Raw genomic sequence first — 25,762 nt, 5'->3', positions numbered from 1 at the left:
CAGTCGTGTCCGACTCTGTGCGACCCCATAGACGGCAGCCCACCAGGCTCCCCCGTCCCTGGGATTCTCCAGGCAAGAACACTGGAGTGGGTTGCCTAATCCTTCTCCAAGGTATGAAAGTGAAAAGTGAAAGTGAAGTCGCTCAGTCATGTCCGACTCTTAGCCCCTATGGACTGCAGCCCACCAGGCTCCTCCGCCCATGGGATTTTCCAGGCAAGAGTACTGGAGTGGGGTGCCATTGCCTTCTCCGGCCAGTGCTACCCACCCCTAGAGATATCAATGTGTTTCCACCCAACTGGTCACTGTTTCTGAAATTTTAGTGTTTCCTGATGTTTCTTAACTAGAAACCACATGGTTTATTAATCAATATACTACTTAAAAGCACTTAATTAAAGCTATTGACATTTACAATATTGTCAAATATTTACAATATTACAATATGAAGGGAAACCAAGGTGAATACAAGTTCAGGGGATTATCACATACAAAGCTAAATAGCAGCAGCAGATCCAGAATCACGTGGTATCTGAAGTGCATCATCAGGACAGCTAGGCTTCAGTGACTTTTGCCCTTGAATTACAAAGTGAAAGCTACTTTCAAGAAAACACAACTCGCTTTTTGAGTTCCAGCTCTTTGATTTGAGCACTCCCCTCTCTAGGCTCATATGATTTAGGTGAAAAGCATCTAAATATCTGTTGAATTCTCTGGAAACTTTCAAATTCTGGAGAGGCCTTTCCATCATGACATATTACCAAATCTGGTAAAGCAACATAATTCTATGAAGAGCTTTCAGGGGTATCAAATTTTGCATCCTTTTTAAGTGTTGGAGGGCTCTCTGCCATCTCTGATGGCAGATGGTGGCTGTTAATACTCTGGAGCAATGTGGCAAAACTGTATTCAGAAAGCTAATGCCCAGTAGAAGAGATTTTAACTTTTTTGTGTTTTTATTCTTTTGGGTTTTGCTTTGTTTTAATAGAACGCCAACATGATCAAGGGCTGGGAGGACTTTTTCCCTGGCTTACAGAAAACCACCTTCTTACTGACCAGATTCACTTTGCCTGAAACGCAACAAGTCAAAAATGCTAAGACACTGACTTTTGTGTGTTCTTTTGGTCTTATCCTCAGCACAAAGAAAGGCCATGTCATCCTGGAGGATGTATTAGGGTCCCGGCTTCTTTTGAAACGAAGCCCAGTAGGTTTTCTCTCTGCTCAGCCATCTTCTACTGCCAGCACTCCTGTTTCCACCCCGACCCCACATCCACTTCCAGACAGGGGTGGAGCTGACTGTGAGAAGGAGCTAGGAGCACGAGACGTGAGACCTGTGGTGTTTCAGTGTGGGTTCTGAGGTCACAGAGCAGACATGCCTCAGCAGTAAGCTTGCACACATTGAGAACTATACTCCTTCTCATTTGAGCCTTTACAGATACTCAGTAAGACAAACTTGGGGCACTCCCAATTTATAATTGAGGACATGTAAATTCAGGGATATTAAGTGACTGGTCAAAGATCACACATTACTGAATATCAGGGATGAAATTTAAACACCATTCTTTTGGTTCTAAATCCATTATACTTGTCTCTGTGCTTCATGACCATCAATTTCTAAAAGTCCTCCGCTATTCTCTAGTTCAGTCGTATTCTCTCATAAGGCGGGAGGGATGCTCCAGTGCAAAGCTGTTCAAACTACTCTTCCCTCCCTCCCCTAACGTACTGTCACAAAACTGATTTGCTCAAGAAATATTCCTTGACTGCTTATACTAAGTGCTAGGGAAAAGCAAGCCAACTGATTAAAACCTCTGCCCTCATGAAGCTTACAATCTATTGGAAGGTGACAGATAATAAACAAATAAATGAGTAAAGCAGACAGCATGCTAGAGAGTGACAGATGCAAGGGAGAAAAGTGAAGCTGAAGAGGGAGAGAGAAAGGGTTTGCTGAGGAAAAGGCTTACATGACCGCCTTCAGGAAGAACATTCTAGTTAGAGAGAAGAGTTAAGTGCCAAGGTTTTGTGGTGGAAATCTTTCTGAATACTGGTAAAACAGCAAGAAAAGGGTAGTGTGGCTGGCAGAGTGTAAACAGGAGAAAGAGCAGTAGAAGGTGATTTTAGAGTATCAGGGAGCCCAGTCACGAAGGGCCATAAAGCCCATGTAAAGATTTTGGCTTCTTCTCTAAATTAGATGGGAAGCACTTGGAGATTTTGTGCAGAAGAATGACAAGATCTGTCTTGACCTATATTTTAAGAGAGATATGAGAATAGTCTAAAAGGGGAAGGAAGCAGAAGCAGGGAGATTGATGTCTATATATACACTGCCATGTGTAAAATAGCCAGCTAGTGGGAAGCTGTTGTATAGCACAGGGAACCAGCTCAGTGCTCGGGAGGGGGTGGGGGGTGGGGGGAGAGGGGTTGGGAGGGAGGCTCAGAGGGCGGGGATATGTGTATACTTACGGCTGAGTCACATTGCGGTACAACAGAAACCAACACAACAGTTATCCTCCAATTAAATACATTTCAAATTGTTTAAATTTAAAATAAATTTTAAGAAAGAAAAAAAAAGCTATTAATATGTCAACAGTCTGTGAGAGCGGGAATGAAACTTTGGGCCAGGTGGTAGGATTAGAGGTGAGAGTCAGAGTCTAAGTGTACCGACAGAGCGGATAGGAATGTGCTGACAAACAGGACATCGACGGATGAAAGCGTGAGAGCGGGCGCTGAGCAGGGGACAGGGCGGGCGCTGGGCAGGGAGCAGAGCGGGCGCTGGGCAGGGGACAGGGCGGGCGCTGGGCAGGGAGCAGAGCGGGCGCTGGGCAGGGGACAGGGCGGGCGCTGGGCAGGGGACAGGGCGGGCGCTGGGCAGGGAGCAGAGCGGGCGCTGGGCAGGGGACAGAGCGGGCGCTGGGCAGGGGACAGGGCGGGCGCTGGGCAGGGGACAGGGCGGGCGCTGGGCAGGGGACAGAGCGGGCGCTGGGCAGGGGACAGGGCGGGCGCTGGGCAGGGGACAGAGCGGGCGCTGGGCAGGGAGCAGAGCGGGCGCTGGGCAGGGGACAGGGCGGGCGCTGGGCAGGGGACAGGGCGGGCGCTGGGCAGGGAACAGAGCGGGCGCTGGGCAGGGGACAGGGCGGGCGCTGGGCAGGGAGCAGAGCGGGCGCTGGGCAGGGGACAGAGCGGGCGCTGGGCAGGGAGCAGAGCGGGCGCTGGGCAGGGGACAGGGCGGGCGCTGGGCAGGGAGCAGAGCGGGCGCTGGGCAGGGGACAGAGCGGGCGCTGGGCAGGGGACAGGGCGGGCGCTGGGCAGGGGACAGGGCGGGCGCTGGGCAGGGAGCAGGGCGGGCGCTGGGCAGGGGACAGGGCGGGCGCTGGGCAGGGGACAGAGCGGGCGCTGGGCAGGGGACAGAGCGGGCGCTGGGCAGGGAGCAGGGCGGGCGCAGGGCAGGGGACAGGGCGGGCGCTGGGCAGGGGACAGGGCGGGCGCTGGGCAGGGGACAGAGCGGGCGCTGGGCAGGGGACAGAGCGGGCGCTGGGCAGGGAGCAGAGCGGGCGCTGGGCAGGGGACAGGGCGGGCGCTGGGCAGGGAGCAGAGCGGGCGCTGGGCAGGGGACAGGGCGGGCGCTGGGCAGGGAGCAGGGCGGGCGCTGGGCAGGGGACAGGGCGGGCGCTGGGCAGGGGACAGAGCGGGCGCTGGGCAGGGGACAGGGCGGGCGCTGGGCAGGGAGCAGAGCGGGCGCTGGGCAGGGAACAGGGCGGGCGCTGGGCAGGGAGCAGAGCGGGCGCTGGGCAGGGGACAGGGCGGGCGCTGGGCAGGGAGCAGAGCGCGCGCTGGGCAGGGAACAGGGCGGGCGCTGGGCAGGGAGCAGAGCGGGCGCTGGGCAGGGGACAGGGCGGGCGCTGGGCAGGGGACAGGGCGGGCGCTGGGCAGGGAGCAGGGCGGGCGCTGGGCAGGGGACAGGGCGGGCGCTGGGCAGGGGACAGGGCGGGCGCTGGGCGCTGGGCAGGGAACAGGGCGGGCGCTGGGCAGGGGACAGGGCGGGCGCTGGGCAGGGGACAGGGCGGGCGCTGGGCAGGGAACAGGGCGGGCGCTGGGCAGGGGACAGGGCGGGCGCTGGGCAGGGAGCAGGGCGGGCGCTGGGCAGGGGACAGGGCGGGCGCTGGGCAGGGGACAGGGCGGGCGCTGGGCAGGGGACAGGGCGGGCGCTGGGCAGGGAGCAGGGCGGGCGCTGGGCAGGGAGCAGAGCGGGCGCTGGGCAGGGGACAGGGCGGGCGCTGGGCAGGGGACAGGGCGGGCGCTGGGCAGGGGACAGGGCGGGCGCTGGGCAGGGAGCAGGGCGGGCGCTGGGCAGGGGACAGGGCGGGCGCTGGGCAGGGGACAGGGCGGGCTCTGGGCAGGGGACAGGGCGGGCTCTGGGCAGGGAGCAGGGCGGGCGCTGGGCAGGGAGCAGGGCGGGCGCTGGGCAGGGGACAGGGCGGGCGCTGGGCAGGGGACAGGGCGGGCGCTGGGCAGGGAGCAGGGCGGGCGCTGGGCAGGGGACAGGGCGGGCGCTGGGCAGGGGACAGGGCGGGCGCTGGGCAGGGAGCAGGGCGGGGCGGGCGCTGGGCAGGGAACAGGGCGAGCGCTGGGCAGGGGACAGGGCGGGCGCTGGGCAGGGAACAGGGCGGGCGCTGGGCAGGGAACAGGGCGGGCGCTGGGCAGGGGACAGGGCGGGCGCTGGGCAGGGGACAGGGCGGGCGCTGGGCAGGAAGTCTGGGATTCTGAGTTGGAGTTTTCGTCCCGCCTCATGTCCATAGGGTCACAAAGAGCTGGACATGATTTAGTGACTGAACAACAGTAACATGTTTTCACTGTTACCCAAAGAAAGTCACTGAAGAACTTAGGGCCTCATTTTTCACACTTACAAAAATGGGCTTGAAAACCTTCCCCCCCTCACAAGGTTCAAATGTATATGATGTCTATGCAAGAGCTGGCTTGCTTACAGCTGAATCACGGTGCTGTGTGACCTTGTCCAAGTTCATTAGCCTAAGTGACTGTGGTGGGGAGACTGTAGTAAAATCTGGAGCATTTTCAGAGCAAATGAAGAAAAACCACAGTTGTCAGGAATTACTTTAGGAAGCTTTATTTTTAGAAATTTAAATCTCTTTCTCAATGAGCTAAATAACCGTAGAAGAAAGTTGGTCCAAGAAAACTCTTCTAAACAAAGCCTCATAGTCCCTGGCCATCATGTGGATTTTGTATTTTTTGTATTGTTTGAACTTGTATGTTTGAAATGTTACTTAGTTAGTGGTTAAAAAGTTCCAACCCCTCCCCCCACATTCTCATCTTGAGTTTTAGTTCTATTTTAGCACAGAAAACTTCTTTTACTTTCCCTTATCGCTGAGCTCATTTACCATCACCCTGGAAAGTTTATAAATTTTTACTGCCAAGAAAATTTTGTGACTGAGTTATTCTAAGTGACTCAAATGTTTGCAACTTCCACAACCTTGATAAATAGACAAAGCCCAAACTGTCTTCTTCTAACTCACAATTTCAGAAAAAGCTCTCCTGATGGAAAGGAGCAGGATGAGTTAAGGGGGAACTGGTGAGCCCCTCCCAGGAGCATGAGGACAGCACTCACCGGGAAGCACTGGTTCTCCCCTAGGATCTGCCTTCTCAGAATCAGGCGCTCTGAGCTGTGCCTTCCAGGGCCTCTCTCCACTCCTATGAACCTCCCAAGTCTGTCCCATCAAAGTCTACCAATTCTAAGTCCAAGCCTCTCAATATCTTCCAAGGTAACGGATTAGCCATTTAATACATCAATTTAATTATTAGGAAGAAGGGTTAGACCAAGGCTTCTCTGCAGGGGAATTCCCAGAAAGGTAATGGCCTAAATAAAATTATGGTGGAATGCTTAGGCACTATGAAGATAGCTATTTCATAAAGGAGTGCCTTTGGGCACTCACGAAATCTCATAAGATGGTCTCCTTCTTTGCCTATTCTTTAAGTGAGCAGTCCTTAAAAGTGCCCTTGAGACCATTTCAGGGGCTCCACAAAGTCAAAACTACTGTCATAATCACACCAATTCCTTATTCTTTATTCTCTTACAAATGTGTTGTGGAGCTTTCCAGAAGTTATCTGATGTACAATGTTACCATCACTCTGATGACCCAATGAAATGTATGCTTGTAATGTATTGGTTTTAATATCAAATATGGTAAATATCAACAGACATAATTTCCTATATAAGAAAGCTCTTTGGGTCCTCAATGATGTTTTTACATGTATAAAGGGGCCCTGAGACCTTTAAATGTTTGGAGCTACTACTTTAAGTTACATGATCTGATCTGGCAACTGAGATGCCAGAAATATAGCTAAATCAGAAGCAGGATATTAAGTCCTACTAAATTCAAAGCTGTGCAAGCTAATTCATTTGAAAAGGTTAGTATCTAAAAGCAAAATCAAAACAGCATATATAAGGAAGTGCTCCAAAACTGACAGGGTCATATCACCAACATGAAGGAGCTCTCACTGGTCACAGAAGGACATCTGACTTGTGATGTTGTGAGAAATCAGAAATGTCAACAGCATCTTTTAGAAGACTGAGAGAGAGAGGGGAGGGCTTCACACACAGAGGGAAAATATAAGTATTATCATTAATGTCCACATTTTCCACATTCCCCAAGAGAATATCATGAGCCAAGTAGTTAGACACTTTTAATTATTTAGTATATTAATACAAATATATGAAATAATACTTAATTAAATAACATACAAAAAGCTTACTAAATATATAAATATTCAATACAACAATAAAGACAACTTAAGTTTTAGTTCCTAGGTCACTGGATACAGACAAGAAAGCAAAAGATACTGAAAAACTCACCAGCTTGGTCCAATGATGATTTAAGAGTTCAAAACTGTTCCACTAGTTAGAACAATGTGTTTACAACAAAGGAATTTGTACAGCCATACATGCTTCCTCTGCTATTGTGACAAGTTACCTTATAAGAAAAAAAGTTGGGGGAGGCAAAGCATTTGAATTAACTGACTGCTATTCAGAAAACTTTCTAAACACCTCTTTTCATAATATATTTCATTATACTAGGTTGAATTTAGAATGATTAAAATAGGACTGGGTCATATTATGAGACAAATGGATGAGAAATGCATGCTTTTTAAAAAATGCAAGTTGCTGTCTAAGACTAACAATATTTAGTCTGCTATAAAAACAGATAAGCAAAGTTAAGGTTGCCAATGTTACTTCACAATAAATTCAGTTCCACGTCCATTGTGGTAAACATCATAGAAGTACATGAAGAAGAGCAGTGAAACTGAGACTTCTAGAAAGACCAGTTAATAGCAAAAACAGTAAGCAGGCAGTGGACAAGATACCCAGTGATGAGGAAATAGACTTATGGACCAAAGAAGAAGGGAAGAAGAGATGGCATATCCAGAGAAAGGCAAAAGGCAGTCTCAGAAAAGTTCTTTGGTCCCTATCTTCCTGTATTCTTCTCTCTTTCATTTCTTTTCTCTTTATTTATCCTTTTTTTTTTTCCTGGAATGACATCTGTTTTTAGAGCAGAATGGCAAATTATTCGGTCCAACTTCTTAACTTTCTGGATGCAAACGTGAAAGTTCGATGAGATATGGTTAACACAGAGTTGCCACCAGTTGGAGTCAAAGTCAACCTCCGAGTGGCGGCTCCTGGCTCCAAGTCCAGTATCCTTTCAACAGCACAACACTGCATCATTTTGCAAAACCAAGTCCTACAACAGACCTGAGAGGTAAAATGACTTCCTCTGGGAACTCACAGAAGCACTGGGTGGCCTGCGTGGCAGTGGAAAGTCTTGAAATTCTTAGGCCTTTGACTCCCATTTTTTTGCTCTTTTAGGTTCCTTGGAGAATGACCCTCTTTCTTCTGCTTGCCTCCTGAGTCAGATTCAAGTAGACCAGGAAATAACTTTCAGGGTTCTGTGTGACTCCTCTAGGGCTCTGGGTAAAAGAAAGATCAAGATACGAACTTTGAACATCTATAATTTCTATTCTAATAGATTTTCAGCAGATAGATAATAGAAGGATCAATAAACACAGAATTCTCCAGTGCATATTTCATCAACAAAGAGAAGGAAGTAGATACCGCTGACCCAGTGTGCTGGGAGGCACTGTGCCTCTCTTTAAAAGGATATGAGTAGTTCTAGGAAATAATAGCTTACTATTCTTAAGCAAGATTATACTTGCTTAATAATACATGTAAGACTACAAGTAAAAGAACAGGCTCAAGAATTCCAAATGATCCACATGTATTTTAAGACCTTGAGCTTTGTTTCCTATGGATTCTCACTTATTGGACATCAAGGTAGGTATGGTCACAAACTAGACAGATGGAGGCCCTTATAAGACTATTAGCTTTCTAGCCCTTAAACTGGGAGAATGTGGGCCTCCCTACAAGGCAGGTAAACAGTGAAGTAAAAGATCTGGGATTTTATCTTGGCTCCAAATCTCACTCTCTTGTGTAATCTTAAGTAATTCTTCACCGGAACCTGAAGTTTTGCATGTTTTAACTGTGCCAACATTTCTAATACCAGTGATTTGTTCCATGGTGAAAGACACAGAACAGCTCAGGCAAGAATGCCCAGACTTGCAGGTTTGTTAACCACCTACTTTATGACTGGATTGTGTTATGACATTTTGATATGATGGGTGGCATTGATACCGATTCAAGGGTAAAATTTTATAGACAGATAGCCTTGGGATGCAAGATTTCTCCCAGCAGTTCTAACCTAGGTTGTTCAACAATAACTGCTTTACACTTTTCTCATTTAAAGCATCCCTTCTTCTGCTTGAAACCACGATTACACTGGAATGGGCTGAGAGTTACCACTCAGCCAGCCTTCAACTGGGAAGCTTAAGTACCATTATTAGAAAAGCAAAGATTTTAATTTTTTTTGGAAACATATATCTTTTATATTATTCTTCTAATTAATCTCTAATTTCAGCATCACCAATTATTTAATGAGCATTGCTGTTATTTGATAGAGTCCTAAGCTTAAAATAAGAGAAAATGACTTGATTCTAACCAGAATATAGTGTTTCACTAACATTGCCATTATCATCATTGCAGAGAACTCATTTATAAGGTTAGGTTACTGTGAAGCAAAGTGGGAAAAATCAAAGTAATTATATAGATAATATGAGTTTAAATAAATCACTTTTACCTGACATAGATATTTTGAAGAGAAATTAAGTTTGGAATATGCATTTCACATGATTGTCTAAGTCTTCCATTGGTTTCCAATTCAACCGTGACCCAAACAATAGAAGACTGCTACTCAGAATAAAAATTTCTAAAAATTAGGCGACTATCTATGCCCCAAAGTGAAGTTGTTTCTGAGAAGCTTGTAATCATTGGTGGTTTGGCTAATGAAAAATAAAAGATTATTCTTAACCTCAAATTTAATGTTTTTGTAGTATATGTAAGGGGCAAATTTATGACATCAACTGGGTTTTAATAGGAAAAAACTATCAAGAAATTTCCCTGGGAAATTTTAATTTCTTTTCACTTTCTATTTAGTAATAGAGTATTGATTCATAATATTGATTCATAAAAGAAAAAAAAAGTTATTTGAAAACCTATTAATCTATTATCATACTGTTGTAGTCTCACGAGAAGTAACTGTGATCTCTCTAGAAATGGTGCAAAGAGAAACTGCCTCTAACTCATCACACCTTCCTCAGAGAACAGCTTTACTGTTGAAAAAAACCAACATAACACTCTCTGGCATTACATCAAATCCTAAGAAAAGGGGCCTGACTTCTCTATGAAAATAACATCTGTCATTAGAGATTACCCCTCTGTCTAAAACCTATAAATTTGCTTATGTTTTTGTGAGCAATAAATCAGTGATTTTAATCTACAATAAATAATTTTGGTCATTTATCTAACAAAGATTTGACAGACTTTTCTTACCAGATTTGTCTTACTACTGGCAGCTCCATGGAGATGATTCTTTGTTTACTCATATTCAATAAGCTCAAAAACTAATTCACCTCTACTTTTTCTTTCCCCACAAACTGATCTCTCTCTCTCTCACACACACACACACACACACTCTCTCTCAGTTCCCCCTCTCCACCTCCATTTCTGTTCACATGACCATTTTTTCAGGTCACTGAGGTCCAAAATCTTGGGGTCATTTTGACTGATCATGTTTCCCTGCCCATCCAAAAGTTTTATGTTTCAGAAGATAATAGAAAAAGAGAGGAGAAAAAAACACAAAGTAAGGGTAAAGAAACATATTTTGTAATAACCTAAATGGGAAAAGAATTTGAAAAAGAATAGATATATGTGTAACTGAATCACTTTGTTGTATACCTGACACTAACACAACATTGTAAATCAACTATAATCCAATATAAAATAAAAATTAAAGATGACAAGAAAATGTGGTAGGACTATTCACTTTCATCACAAATTGACAACCAAAATTTTTTACTTAAAGAAATTTTTAAAAGTCACTATATTTGACGATTTTCTTCCTTTTCTTCCAAATTTTTGGGTTACTTAAGTTTTGGTCTTAACAAACCAGTATTTTCTCAGCCTTGAGAGTTTGTCTCCAGCATAGCTGACACTTGATTTTACTAGCTACTTAAGTATATGGGACCAAATAACCTTAAGCTGACTCTCTTTACTTCAGCAACTGAATAAGGCAAGAACAATTATATTTCCCAGAAAATATGAGACTTAATAAACAAAGGACAATTATTTTGCAAATGTCCCTTTCTAGTGAAATTTACCTTGGGCTTGAATGGACTGTATTATGAGATTCTTGTTCAAGGGGACATTTTAAAATGAATTTGAACATGTCATACTTTTCTGCTTATACATTTACAGAAGTATAGAGCAATATCAGCAAGCACAGACTGAAATAAACACAATTAACAACTGTGCCTTTCAAGTCAGGAAACCATAACTGGAAGAATATTCCAGCAGAGGTCAGGAGACCAGGATTCTAATTTTAGGCCTGCTGTTAACTGTGTTAAGGGAAGGAAGTCAACTTCAGTTCCTAACTGGAAAAGCAAAATGTTTGGAAAAAGTAGAGTCAACTGGCCTTCTGCCTTTGACATTTTGCAGAGAGCTAAGGGCTTCCCAGGTGGCTCAGTGGTAAAGAATCCATCTGCCAATGCAGAAGCCTCAGGACACTGGATTCAATCCCTGATCTCTGGGTTGGGAAGATCCCCAGGGGAAAGAAATGGTCATCTATTCCACTATTCGTGACAGGATAATCCCACAGACAGAGGAGCCTGGCAGGCTACAGTCCATGGGGTCTCAAAGAGTCAGACAGGGCTGAGTGACAGCACAAGGAGCTCTATGGGCTTAAATTTATGTGCAGTAAGATTATCTGATTTGCAATCTCCTGTCCCCTACAGAACAAATCCTTTTATCTACATCTGCAAAAGGTCACTGATGCTGGTGATTTGTTGTTTTCCTTACAAAATCACAAGAATTCATCTAGTGTTTATATAAGGCTTATGCAAAATTAAATGTTCAAAAAGCTTAGAACATGAAAGATATTAATCTATGAGACATAAAAAGAGGAAAAAGGGTAGCACGTGAGTGATACTTTTAATAGAAATGTAAAATAACACTCAAAGTGAACATTTTCCTCCCCTTTCTGTCAGTCATGTGAGCTGGAGAAAACTCCCACAGCATTGCTTCATCCTAGAAAATTCCCACTACATACAACATAAACTGCACATTTTCATTAGCTTTAATAAATTATGCAGTGTCCTCAGAAACCAAAGAAGTTTAATCCTTCCCCTCTGGCTGACTCCTCTTGTTTGATAGTGTCTCTTGTTTTATATTCTTTCACAATGTTTAGACTCAGCATCTATGAGGTACTGAATTTGCAGTTTAAAAAGTGGAATTGAAAAAATCTGTTTGAAAATCTACCCTTCCATTCAGTCATTCATTCTTTTAATGAACATTTAGTGAGTATACATAAGATACTGTGATAGATGTTGTAGGAGATGGAAAGAAATTAACAGTGTATAAGGGCAGGATGACATGATGCAGTTATTATCCCCTGTGCATTGCCTAGAGCGTCTGAGCCATAGTGAGCACATAACACGGAAAGCACTACTGAGATGGTGATCACATTGGACAGGTTCACAGTCTCTTCAGTGGGATAGCTGACCTGTTGTTCAGTCGCCCAGTCATGTCTGACTCTTTGTGACCCCCTGGCAGCATGCCAGGCTTCCCTATCCTTCACTGTCTCCTGGAATTTGCTCAAACTCATATCCATTGAGTCAGTGATGCCAACCAACCATCTCATCCTCTGTTGTCCCCATCTCTTGCCCTCGATCTTTCCCAGCATCAGGTTCTTTTCCAACGAGCTGACTCTTCGCATCAGATGGCCATAGTATTGGGTCTTCAGCTTCAGCATCAGTCCTTCCAATGAATATTCAGGGTTGATTTCCTTTAGGATTGCCTGGTTTGATCTCCTTGCAATCCAAGGGACTCTTAAGTGTTTTCTCCAGCATCACAGTTCAAAAGCATCAATTCTTTGGTGCTCAGCCTTCTTTATGATGCACATCTCACATCCATACATGACTACTAGAAAAACCATAACTTTGACTATATAGACCTTTGTCAGCAAAGTGATGTCTATGCTTTTTAATATGCTGTCTAGGTTCATCATATTTTTTCTTCCAATGAACAAGTGTCTTTTAACTTCATGGTTATCACCCCTTATTTAGGACTTTCCTGGTGGCTCAAATGGTAAAGAATCTGCTTGCAATGCAGGAGACCCAGGTTCAATCCCTGGGTCAGGAAGATGCCCTGGAAAAGGAAATGGCAACCCACTCTAGTATTCGTGCCTGGAGAATCCCATGGACAAAGGAGCCTAGCGGGCTATAATTCACAGGGTGACAAAGAGTCAGACATGACTAAGCACTCATCCCTTATTTATATCTTCATTTGAACCCCAGATTGTCATCGAACGATAATTTTTTCCTTCTTTTTACTTCCTATGGGACTCACCTCGATCTTGGTTCCGATGACGTTTCCAGTAGAGTAGAATTGAGATTAAGACCAGAAGAATTACCAAGGAGACAATGCTTAACAGCAGTGGAACTGAAAACCAAAAGCCTGTGGATATTGAGGGGAGAAAAGGAAAAACTAGTGATAAGTGGAAGCTATAGAGGTAAAAAGTAATAAAGAAATAGTTGTAATGAGTTTTTACTAGAATTGTACTTTTGATGAAAATTATTCTTAAGTATATAAAGGTCTGCATTCATGACCTCATATTATTTTAATAGCATTTAAATAATAATAATAATTAACATGTTTTATGTGGTTACTATGTAGTAAGAGCTTTGAATGTGTTACCTTCTTTAATCCTCAAAATAGCTCAAGAGTTAGGTATTATTATTGCTATCATCTAACAAATTAAAAAAACAAACAACTGAGGCTCAGAGAAGTTGGGTAAGCCCCAAATCAGTGTAGTAATTGGTAGAACAAGGCTTGGTCAGAGATCTGTTTGCCTTCAAAGCACATAATCTTTGCCATACTGTCCATTAAATCAATATGTTTATTGAGGAATTTTTGGAAGATATAGAAAAATATAAAGGAAAAATAATGAATCTCATGATTCCAACCTCCAGGAATAAACTCATCTCCATGTTTTAATTGTGTTCCTTCTAATCAATGTCTTTGTTATTAAACTTCTTTCTAGTAGTCAATAAATGCAACTTAGCCTACATATCAGTTCCTCAGTGTCACTGTGTAATACAAAGTCAGAAAAAGCACTATCTGATTTGGGAGTCTCCGGCATCTTCTCCATACCTTTATAATGGGATTTGTCATGTCATAATTTAACTGAGCACCTTCAGATTGGTCTCACTAGTGTTAGACACCAGTTAAGAGTTCAGATTGGTCTTCAATAGATCTAGTACTTGACATAATGGTTTAAGTGTGAAAGATTTTTAGTAAATGCTTGCAGAATGAAGAAATATTATACAAATGATACAAATGTTATAAATGATAATCAGTCTATTTGGGCACTCTTAGAAAAGAAGACATGTTCCTTTTCAGATTCTTGCTTTTCAGGGAAATTTACCCTTCATCTTGGTGAAATCTAAGGATCTTGTCATAAATGTCCAAATCTACCACCACAAACATCTTGATCAAATTTACTTAAATGTTTACTTTTTAATTAGTTTGCTTTTTCAAGGACCCCAGAAATGACTACAAGACATGTTCATTAGAGACTATCTGGGCTTCCCAGGTGGCGCAGTGGTAAAGAATCTTCCTGCCAATGCAAGAGACAAGGGTTTGATCCCTGGATTGGAAAGATCCCCTGTAGTAGGAAATGACAACCTGCGCCTGGAAAATCTCATGGACAGAGGACCCTGGTGGGCAACAGTCCGTGGGGTCACAAGGAGCTGGACATGACTGAGCAACTGAGCACATGAAAATGAGGCATAAACTTTTCCGGGTTCACAATGTACCCTGAAAAATGCAGCAATATCTTTTAATAGGGGGCTTGTTAAACGAGTGCCTCATCCAGAGTTAGTGCTTCAAAACTACGCAGAGAAAGGAAACTATGGCTGTTGTCACTGAAGTGTCTTGCCTCTATGACCACTGCTTTCCTTATTCTCTCTCCCATCATCTTTACCTCTTGTATCAATGAGACCCAGAGATAAGAGTTTAGATGGAAATACAAGACAGTAAAAGAGGTCCTGAGCAGGAGGCAATTTATTTTAAAATGATGTTGGGAAAACTCAGATTGGTTTCTTTCCTAAAAGATCTATTGCTCCTTTCCCTTAGTGTAGATTATGCAAAGTTTTCATCCCAGATGTGACTTCTTCCAGGAAAACATTGTAATCCCTCCAGACTGAGCTGATACTCCTTCTCTGCATTCTCAATCTTCCCAGGTTATACCACGGCTTTCTTTTTTTTCCCCTCTTTTATCAGAGAATGGTTTGTTGCAGGGTCAAGCAAGGAGAACAGGTGGCTCCTGCTCAAAAACCCCAAACTCCTACCATAGCTTTCTTATGGAAGCATTTAACCTGTATTTTTACAACTACCCAGCTCCTTCTTCATTCCTTCCTGGACTAGAAGCTCCCTGTGTTCGGGGACTGAATCCTTGCTGTCACATTTCTGGCATAACAAATACTCAGGAGCACAGAAGAATAAATCAATGGAATGGATCTCAGTAAAAGCATTCAGTGTGTGAGCAACATACCACAATTGCCAAAGCAATAAAATAGGCTATACTGGCTTCCTCAACTCTGTTTTTCTTCCCCTACTTATCCCATTCTCTGCCTTATCAGCTTCTTTGCTAAGAGGCCAAGAGGCCCTGCAGAGCATTCACCACCTTGCAGGTGTGTGTCCACACCTGCGACCACAGAAAACCTCTCTTACCTTTGTTCACAGTTTCCCTGTAGTCAGTCACAGTCCCCAGGTGTAGCACCTGGCAGATCACATCCTTCCCCACCTGTCTCTTGGGGTCTTTGATCTGGAGGGTGCTGGTGACAGATGTTGTTCCATTGGGGTGTGAGACGATCTCAGTACTGTTCTCAATCCCGGACCCAGAGACCTTCCAGGAGATCAGAGGGGCTGGGCGAGCAGTGGCCGAGCAAGTGATGTTTAGGTGATCTTCAGATAATTTATAGTGAAGGAATACTGTGGGCTGTACTGGGACAAGAAAATGATAAAATCTGGTGTGAGTCAGATACTCTCCTCAGAGAGAAGAGAGGAAGATCTTTACAGAAAGACAGTGGGATAATGTGGCACATCCAATCCAAACTGGGGCCTTCTCTTCCTGTCTAATTCTCTGAACAGCAGGGTAGAGACTGGCCTATACAACCCTGTGAGAAGAATGATCCTCTATGGAGCTTGTCTCTAAGAGAATTAGCTAGATGGACAGAGGGTACATTTCCTCCCAAACAGTGCAGAGAATAATTATTCTTTTCTCTTTCGTGGGCAATGCAGTATCTCTGCCTCCTTCTGGGTATCCCTCTCAAGCAGCTGGACAACAACTATCAAGCGGCACCTCCACACAGCTGGTCTGCACTCCTCAGAAAACCAGAGCAGTTTCAGAACAGAGAGCCTATAGGGGGGCTGCCACTTAGAAAAAGCCTTTTTCTATTTGGAACTGGGCCAGTGAATAAGAGGCATGGAGCAGACTTAGAAAGTCCCTGTTTGAAATATCTATACAAAATGCAAATTAGGAATTCAGTCAGTAGTCAGAAAAATCACAGAATGACAGTTGTGAGGACTTTGGAGATCACCTTATGGAGTTAACAGAAAACAAACAGCTTATGAAAAAAGGACATTTTTAGGTCAGCTGTACCCTGTTCCCTTTCAAAAGTCCCTTGACTAATGCGTTCATTTTCCTTGGAATGTACAGTTTATCTCTGCTGAGCAAATGCAAACATCTTTCTATGGCTGGCTTTGGAGCACAAAAGATAATTAAAGGGCAGTGCTAAATAAAAGCTTGTCTGTGTTTAGAAGTTCAAGAGGTAGGTGGGTGGGAGTAGGCTGGAGGAAATGAGCCTACAGGAGGACTGTGGCTCTGTCCAGAGAGCCCAGATTACTAACATCAGTGAGCCCTGGGGGAAGAGAAATAAAAGTAAAGGAGGACCAGTATGGCTGAAATGGCCAGCCTGGCTAGCAGGGTTCTCTGGTGTATCAAGGAATCACTTGGATGAAACTTATACCTTATGGCTGGAAAGTGTCATTGTGAGGAAAAACTACAGAATTACCAGCTAGAAGACACAGAGGAGTCTGCGTTTCAGGCATATAAATTATTCAAAGATTAATGAGTAAAGAAAGGGAGCAAGAGAGAAAGATGAACAAAAAGGAAAGAGGAAACAGAAATGAGACAAATATGACACAAGAAGGAAAAGGAAGAAAATGTTGAAAAGAAGGAAATAAGGAAGGGTGAAAGGAAATGAGGGAGGGGGGCAAGGAAAAAGAGCAAAGTAGGGAAAAAAAAAGAAGAGGAAGGAAGGATTGGAGGAGGGAAGAGACACAGAAAAATGGAGACAGGAGACAAAGGAATGAAAGAAATAGAAGTCAAGAAGAAAAGCCTGATGCAAGATCCTGCAGAGACAACTCATGGGCAAAATAAGTGAAAGAAACATGTTATCTGGTGTCATCCTACCTCCCTTGCATTCTTGTTTACTGAGCCTCTCTTTATCCCTTGTCCAATATTCTTGGTGTGTTCAAACTCTCATTTTAACATTCCTAATAACCCTAAGTTTGACTTTTCCCTTCTAAAACCACCACCAAGTGTGCATCTTCCAAAACTACCCCTTATTCCTAATTCTCAGTTCTTGATCCCAGCTAAGCATCAGTTAACAGGAAAGGAATCTTGTCAAACTAAGCCTCTTAGATTTTAGAAGAATACTTATTTTTCAGCTAAATCCCTAGCAGGCATTGGGTATGCAGAACCTCTGCTGCATGGCTGTATCAATTTTGCGAAAGATCCACTGAAACAAAATGAGAGGGACCCCCATAACTGGCTCCAGCTTAGCCCAATCTGGCTTTGTCCTTAGGTTCAAAAATATGAAAGTTCTTAGGGACCTTAGAGATGATCTATTTCACACTTATGGTGCAGATAAATAAACTCTGGTACACCATGGACAGGACTCTTCTAGGGTCACATGACTCCTAGTGGCAATGCCAGGTCTGAACCATAGCACTGCTTAGGGAGAATTTATCCTCACTATGGTCCTTAGTTTACTCTTGTTGACAACAAGAGTATTCTTCAGGGCAAAGATAACTCCAGGCAAAGATTCAACATAGGTCAATGAACTCTCCAAATAACCGTAACCACAGTTACACAATAGACAAGAAAGGTCAAGTGTCCTCCAATGAACCTTTCTGGGGCTAGGATCCTGAAAGACTAGGTACTGCTACCGCTGCATTTCAAACATTCTTCAAAATAACATTTCAAGCTAGAGACAATGTATTCTCAGAGACTCTCACCAGAGAGAGTGAGGCAGGCTATTCCTGAGATCTTTCCAGAACCAAAGGTATTAAAGAGGCACTTGTAACACGCCTCATCCTCCAAGGTGGTATTCCAGAAGGTAATGGTTGAGTTCATGAGTCCCAGCTGGGTGATGTTTATCTTGTCCTTGTAGGCAGGCTGGACTACAACCCCATGGTTCTCGCTGTAGGTGATCATGTTTTCTGGGCTTACAGCCTTGACTTTTTGCCATGTCACAATCAAAACTTCTTGGGGATGTTGCAGAGAGCATCTTAAAGAAGCAGGTGTGTTCAGCAGCGCTTTTACGTCCTGGGTCACCACTTTATCATGGAATCATAAAAGAACATTTATATTTTAATACATACACAAATAAACATTTTTTATAAACGATGCATGTTCAAAGTCAAATTTAGAAAGAAAGAAAAATACAAAAAAGAAAACAACATTTACCTACCTTCCTGATGTTGCTAAAGAAATATAAGTTCAAATATGTTTGTTCAGTCTTTTAGAGTGGCAGAGTAGAAAAATAAGAAAGCAAACTCCCAGTGACCAGAATTTACATGAAGAATCCCTGTAGGCTGGAAATTAGGTGAAGTGAGGTTGAAGATGGAAACTGCCAGATAGGATAGAAGTATCACCAAGTGAGTTTATGCCTGGAACAGTAACAGCTAGGAATGAGAAAGGGTCAATGGATAATATGCAGTGATTAGTTTAAGTGAAGAAGTTACAGCAGCCCTATACATTCCACACACACATCTGAAAAGGAAGGGGCAGCAGTATTGACGTCTGCCATCAGGAAGCAGTGGTAAATATAGGAACATGGACAGAGAGATGTACAGGACAATGCTCCAGGAGGCTGATAGTACCAGAGAGCTTTGACAACCAAATTACAGTCTACACAGTCCCCTGTTTCTACTGACTATAGTACAAAATATAAGGTATGGCAATAATTTCTTCCCCCTCCAATGCTGGCTACTCTTATTGATACGATAGATGACTCAATGGGAAATCTCAATACAATAACAAATAGACAAACACTTGAGTAAGCTAACACAATGATAGAGGAATAATAAACTCTACAAATGAATAAATAAACATTTTTACATGGACAAATGTGATATCTCAAGTGTGAAAAGGAACCAGCACTGTAAATAGAAGAAACTAGAGATGTATAAAATGAGAAATAAACCCTTTTCACAATCTGGCTGCCTTAGCAGAATGAGTATCACTGAAGACTAAATTAGTAAGTAGGAAGACCAGATCATAGAATTCTTCCAGAATTGGAAGCATTAAAAATACAGAAAAGATTAAAGAAATATTGAAAGACTGATATTTCAATATTAGTCCAAGTAAGATTTTTAAAAGGAAAGAGAAGGGGAAATGGAAGACAAAAACACTGTAAGAAACAAAAATGTATTTTTCAAAATGATAAAAGGAGGAATCTGAAATAAGATATACCCCTCATGAACCTTCATGTACCTAGCAACATAACTCTGAAATATATAAAAAGCTAATAGAACTACAAAGGAAAATGCATAAATCCATAATCATAATGGGAGAATTTTTCACTGTTCTCTCAGAATTTTCACTTCCACCTATTAAAAAATAAGTAAAGAAATAAAATCAAATACAAAGATATAGAAGACTTTAAAAACAAATATTTATACATGTACATGTAATATGTCCATATGAGCATGTATTTATAAACCTTTACCCAAAAGAAAACATACACACTTTTCAAACCACATGTGGAACACACCCCGAAATTAAACTTGAAGTAGTATACAAAAAAAATGACCTTGCACTGGGTCCATAATGCAATAAAATTAGAAATTTACATACTCTTGTCTCCTTAATTACACCAGAAATCATAACAAAAGTTCTAAATCACTATGAATGACAATAAGAATATCATATATTAAAATCTGTAGAGGCTTATAAAGCAGTTCTCAGGGGGAAATATTTAATCCTAACTTAATTTATTGGGAAACAGGAAAGATTGAAAAATGAATACCTACATACATTCAAAATTCCCACACACCAGAAATTAATAAAAGGAGTGAATTAATAAAACTAAAAGCACAAATTAATAAAACAGTATAGAAAATACTGACTTAAAACACCAAAATCTGTTGTTTTATTTTTTGACTAATAACACAGATAAAATGACTAGAGTAATTAGAAAAAAAGAATATCTGCTCTACAACATCAAGAATGAAAAGATGGGCATTGCAACAAATACAAACTGGAACCACCAAGTGTTGCAAAATTCCAATTTCAGTAAGGTGCACTCTTGATAGTTGCAAAAAGTTCTAGGGGAATAGCTGTTGTTAGGATGGGGTTTCCTAAAGTTTGCTGAGTACAGAGCATAGATTTGAATAAACTGCTGCTGTTAGAATAGAGAGTAAGAAGGGGATCAAAACTAGAGTTTTAACTTCTAGGGCGATTTTTCTCTTTGACTATGCAAGAAATAATTTAATGGAAAGTTTACAATTATTTGCTGCTTATATGAAATCCCATTTAGGGTCCCCCAGTGGGTAAATTCTGTGCTATGCAGGGTGTGAAGCGTCCCTTTGTGCCCCTGTGAAGGCCGATGACTACGGTACACACCACACTGTTGTGCAGGTTTCCCAGTCGTATCCAACTCTTTGCAACCCCACGGACTATACAATTCATAGAATTCTCCAGGCCTGAATACTGGGGTGGGTAGCCTTTCCCTTCTCCAGAGGATCTTCCCAACCCAGGGATTGAACTCAGGTCTCCCACATTGCAGGTGGATTCTTTACCAGCTGAGTCATGAGGGAAGCCCAAGAATACTGGAGTGGGTAGCCTATCCCTTCTGCAGCAGATCTTCCCAACCCAGGAATCGAACTGGGGTCTCCTGCATTGCAGGTGGATTCTTTACCAACTGAGCTATCAGGGAAGCCCATAGTACACACCACACAAAAGGTAATAAAAGGCCATCAGTAAGTGAGGTGTGGTCTCCTATGGAACCAAGGAGAAAGGTCTGGCAGAAGTAGGATATTCAGCAGATAAGCGGACAGCACAGGTGTGTTTTATATAACAGACTGTGTGAACCCATGTAGCTTTCATATTTCACAATTTTTAATATTTTTCTGTAAGAGGGACACACCCAGTTTTAAGGCTTATTGCAAGATAAGCCCTAGAGGGCAAATTCATTCTTACTCCCCCACACATCCCCATGTCTTCACACACATAAGGAATTATTGTTTTAAACATTATTCACTTTGATAGGTGAAAAATGACGTCTTAATTCAGAAAGAATTTTTTTCATGTCTGGTTTTATCTATGAAAAGTTTCTTAATATTAAAGTTTTTGAAAACAAAAATGTGGAAAGCAGAAAGAACCACTCCCAGTCTTCCAAACAAATTACACAGTTAAATAATTCATGCAAATGGACACAGCACAGACGAGAGTGGTCAGAGGTCCACTCCGGAAACCGTGTTTCCTGGATCCCACGCAGGGGAATCGAGTATCTTTACCTTGTGCCCTGCATAACACCAGTGCTGCCAAGAGCCAAATCAGTTGGAAGGTAGACAGATGACAGACGAGCCTTCTGAACACCTGAAGACAGAGAGCAAGTACAGAAATGGGCATTTGAATGTGGACAAAGCTAAGGGAGCTTCAATCTAATTGTTGTATCAGGAAAAACTGCAGCTAAAGTTTTAACCACTGGAAGCCTTTGGTTTTGTGGAAGCAGAACCAGGGACTATAAATGGAAGAAATAACAGAGGCTGCTTAGGGTGGGATGGGAAAAGCAGCCATGTGGTTCTTTCATTATGGCCATTCCTAGCAATTTGAGGCCATGCTCCCAAAGCCACCATTGTCAAGACTGATGAGAAAACAAACTGCCAAAAATATACCCAGAAAACACAGACTGCAAATGTTGAAGAAAATTTACTCCCCAAATAATCCACATCTGTTAATATTAAAAATGTAACTCAGGTGTAACCACTTTGCAGAATATGCCTTGATACTTGCTGAGGGAGATTTTCCTGCAAATTCTGCACAATTTATGTAAATTGTACCTTTTAAAACCAGTATTTGGCTTTTTTTCTTCCCCCTTGCTTTATTTTCATGTGTCTGGGCAGAAATCCTTGGCCTTGTGGGTTTTTTTTTTTTTTTAAACAAATCATTGTGGTATTTAACAGAGTATTACTCTGGGAATCACTTTGCTATAAAATGAAGAGTGGAATGGAGACAGATTACTCTGCAGCAGTCACCATCCTCCTAAACTCCCCACTCCTGGGCCCAGGCACAGAGCCATCCTTCTCAGGACACAAAGCAATGCTAATCAGCCTCTCTTTGCTCTCCCAGCCAAGGGTCAGAAAAGCTGCTTCCTCCATCACCTTGTATTAGTCCCATCAGCTTTTTCTGGGATGAATGCCTATCCTTGGTCTTTCATCATTTAGGCTTTTAAAACTCAAATGCTTAGGCTCTTGTTATTTCAAAACTTTGGCTTCTGAAACCAGAAGTTTTCTTTGGCATTCTGATTCCATACCATCACGCCACATGGAAATCCAGATTCTAGTAAAGGCTGTGATGAGGAATGCAAATAGTTTAGTAGCTCTCAGAGTAAAAATCTGTATTTTAGGATAAAAGAAAAAGCAGACACACACCAAAACACAAGATGTGGGAACTGGGAGACAGTAACATTTAAGAAACAGAAGCACAGTGATTGAGGTGAAAAGAATTAGAAAGAAAGCCTTGCTATTAATTAGGCACTCATTTCTTCTGGCTAATTTGAATTCAGGTTAGCACAAATACTAGGTGTGTAAGCTTAGACAAATCATTTTACCTCTTGGAGACACAGGAAAAAATTAACAGTGCCAATCTTCTCTGTTAAAAAGGTTAAGTGAGATGGTATATGTAAAGCTCCTATAAAGTGATTGATAAAAATAAACACTAAATCAATGTAGCTGTTATCTCATTAGGCTACTGCCTGTATCTCACTATTTGCTGAACCCAGGGTAGGCAAGACGTGAGTAGGGAAGCTGGAAGAAGATACAAAGACCACAGGACTGCAGACATTCCTTATCCTGCGAGGCAAGGCAGACAGGCTTCACTCTCTAATGGCTGACGTGGCAGCAACAATGACCACACAACTCAGTGCAACTCACTCCAACCTGACTCTCCTCCAGCTTTTCAGGTGGTGCTTATATGGGGCCACACCATGATGCGTGAGCGCAGTGCCACGAATGATCCCAGCTGTAGGATTTGAGTGGAGTGAGGTGACAGCCTGATCTCTGCCACCTGGCCAATTGTTCACTCCCTACATTCCACCCCTTCAGGGTCCCTCGCCACACAATCTACGTGCCCATCTTCCACGATATTCCCTTGGCGAGTAACCTCCACAGGGGCAACTCTGCCCCTGAGGATTCTCTCATTTAGGACCCACAGAACTCCCCCACAGGTGCCGGGCCCACCCCTTCAAAGACGGGATCTTTGGGGGTGTTCACAGCCCACCAACATGATTACACTTTTCTAAATCTGAGGACATAGCCTTTACAGTACACTGTTAGCACATCATAGGACACAGCCTTTACAGGACACTGTTCTAAATCTGCATCAAAAGACATTGCCTTTACAGTACACTGTCCTCTGTATCTCAGGACCATAACCCATATCATCAGCTCATGTAACCACCCGTATCTCTTGCTATCGGTGCTTATACTGCTGCTCTGGTCTCAACTGCCCAAGGGGCCTTGCTAGTAACTGGGGACCGGCATCACGGCACTATCCATATTCACCTTCAGGGCAGTCAGGAAAAGTCACTCCCGGTGTCAGCAGCCGTCCATGCCACCTTGTCCGGCAAATGGGAACTCACCTCCTGTAACACCTTTTCAGTGCTAGCAGGTGAACCATCCACCACTTCCCTGCTGACTTCTTCTGTGGAGCCTCAGGCTCCTCTACTTGCTGTGTATCCTGCCAACTATACCAGTTGGCTCACTGTATCTCACTGTTCACTGAACCCAGTGTAGGCAAGGCATAAATACAGAAGCTGGAAGAAGCTGCAAGGAGTCATAGGAATTGCAGACATTCTTTATTCACCATGGCAAGGTAGACATGCTTTACTCTCCAATGGCTGACACAGCAGCAACCACCAACATTTGACTCAACTTGACTCTCCTAGAGCTTTTTAGGCGGTGCTTCTATAGGACCACACCATGATGTGTGTATGCAGCACCACAAATGATCCCAGCTGTGGGACGTGAGTAGAGTTGGGTGAGAGAGCCTGACCACTGCCACCTGGCCAAGTGCTCTCTCCCTAACGTTACTGAGAATTAATTAAGCATTTAAAGTACTTAATACAGTGCTTAAGATATGGTAAATGCCAGTATGTGTTACACAGCTTAAAAAATTCATTAATCAGATCACACAATAATGGAAGTAGAGAAGTCCACTTATAACCCTTGCCAAGAGGGCCAGAGTCCAGAGACCTGGGTCTTACCTGACAGCTGTCCATCTGGCAGCTACACTGCCCCTCCCCTGAAAATTTGTAGGTTCAAATCCTGAAGCTGCCACAGTCATATGGACTTGGAAAAATTCACCTGTCTGCCTGTTTCTTTATTTGTAAAACTGGGTAATAACTCCTTCTTTGAAGGACAGGGGTTAAGATTAAGAGCACCTGGCACTCAGTAAACACTAGCTGGGAGGCCACCATTCTTCTTTGTTAAGGAAGGCAATGAAATAACTGGCTGTGTAGTCTAGCCAATAAACCATATGCAAAAAAATTATCTTGAGGCATTACTTGTATTTAGATTTTTTAATTATTATTTTATATCAGTTACCAATTTAAATGAAAATCCTCTCCTTCATTTTGTCATATACCTAGATCCTAGATAACAAAATGCCTGTCTCTCACGGATACCCTGGGTTTTAACTCTGATTTATCCGATCCTTTTGGCTTCCTATGGCAAAGGCCCAGAGGATGCAGAAAGAGGCTGGAGCATCACAGAGGAGCCAGCCTGATCCTGAAATTCTGCAACCCCACCGCAGATTTCAGGACCAAAATGGAGCCAATACAGCACCCTCTATCCACGCAGCCAGGGTCCGCCTCCAGGCCCATTTCCTCTCAAAGGATGTCAGTGACCGGAGAAAGCGTCTCCAGAGCCTGCACCTGGCAGCATCCTGTTTCCAGTTTACCGCGACAGATGATCGCAACCCCAGGAATGGAGGTATGGCCTATACACCTCGCTTTGGAAGGCAAGATCCGCTTCTCTGCAAGGTTCAGAACTGAGAGGAAAGCGCAAGCAGGAATCCCAGCTCTGAATCAGAGAGGGGAAACCCGCAGCCTAGCTTCGCAGCCCGCCACCGCCCCGGGGCCACCGGAGAGAAGTCGCCCACCCTGCGCCCTCTTTTCCACGCCTGGCCCAGCTCACCAGACACTCCATCCTCGCTCCTGGCCGCGCAGGTTATTTGGTTGCTGCTGGGAAGCCTGGAGGGATCTCACACCGGACCAGGGAGAGCCCCTCCAGTTCCGCGGAGCAAAGACGCCTTTGCTCCCCACGGATTCGCCGCTTAACTCCTCCTCCTCCGCCCGGCTCAGGCCCCGCCCCCTACCCCTGTACCCGCCTACCCTACCCCGCAACGCAGAGGCGTAAGGGGGATTAAATCGTACTCATCTCTTCCTGTCTTCAAAGCATTTCGCCGTTTTCAGAGGTTGCAACTGGGAAGACTGAGCAAGTGTTTGGAAAAAGATACCTTGTTTCCATTTTCATTATACAGACAAAGAAAGGGAAAGGAGGAGGTGGGAAGACATGAATTGCCTCACTGCGTGG

At 43.6% G+C, this 25,762-nt stretch overlaps 1 protein-coding gene across 2 annotated transcripts; it reads right to left on the bottom strand.

Annotated features, from left to right (window-relative positions):
• Positions 1-5,135: 5,135 nt before the first annotated feature.
• CD200 (CD200 molecule) lies at positions 5,136-25,507 on the bottom strand. Of its 2 annotated transcripts, XM_061134122.1 has the most exons (6): positions 25,364-25,507; positions 21,464-21,545; positions 17,960-18,280; positions 15,389-15,661; positions 13,004-13,111; positions 5,137-7,956 (listed from the first exon to the last, which is right to left on the bottom strand). In XM_061134122.1, the coding sequence occupies exons 1-6, from the start codon at positions 25,373-25,375 to the stop codon at positions 7,949-7,951; spliced, it is 804 nt and encodes a 267-aa protein (XP_060990105.1). In that variant the 5' UTR covers positions 25,376-25,507; the 3' UTR covers positions 5,137-7,948. The 2 variants fall into 2 exon arrangements, with proteins under 2 accessions (XP_060990106.1, XP_060990105.1); XM_061134123.1 differs by lacking the exon at positions 21,464-21,545 and having other exon boundaries at positions 5,136-7,956; positions 25,364-25,495.
• Between the last annotated feature and the right edge of the window lie 255 nt (positions 25,508-25,762).

This window comes from Dama dama, chromosome 31 (assembly GCF_033118175.1).
Source record: "Dama dama isolate Ldn47 chromosome 31, ASM3311817v1, whole genome shotgun sequence".
Classification (NCBI taxonomy): domain Eukaryota; kingdom Metazoa; phylum Chordata; class Mammalia; order Artiodactyla; family Cervidae; genus Dama; species Dama dama.
The sequence above is the reverse complement of the archived record's forward strand: the minus strand, read 5'-3'. Positions and strand labels throughout refer to the sequence as shown.

Bases quoted from the DNA above. Each gene is read 5' to 3' on its own strand.
- CD200 (XM_061134122.1), bottom strand. The intron at 18,281-21,463 runs GTAAAGATACTC...TCCATGATAAAG, and splicing joins GGTGTTATGCAGGGCACAAG to TGGTGACCCAGGACGTAAAA. The intron at 13,112-15,388 runs GTAAGAGAGGTT...CAATATCCACAG, and splicing joins CAGGGAAACTGTGAACAAAG to GCTTTTGGTTTTCAGTTCCA.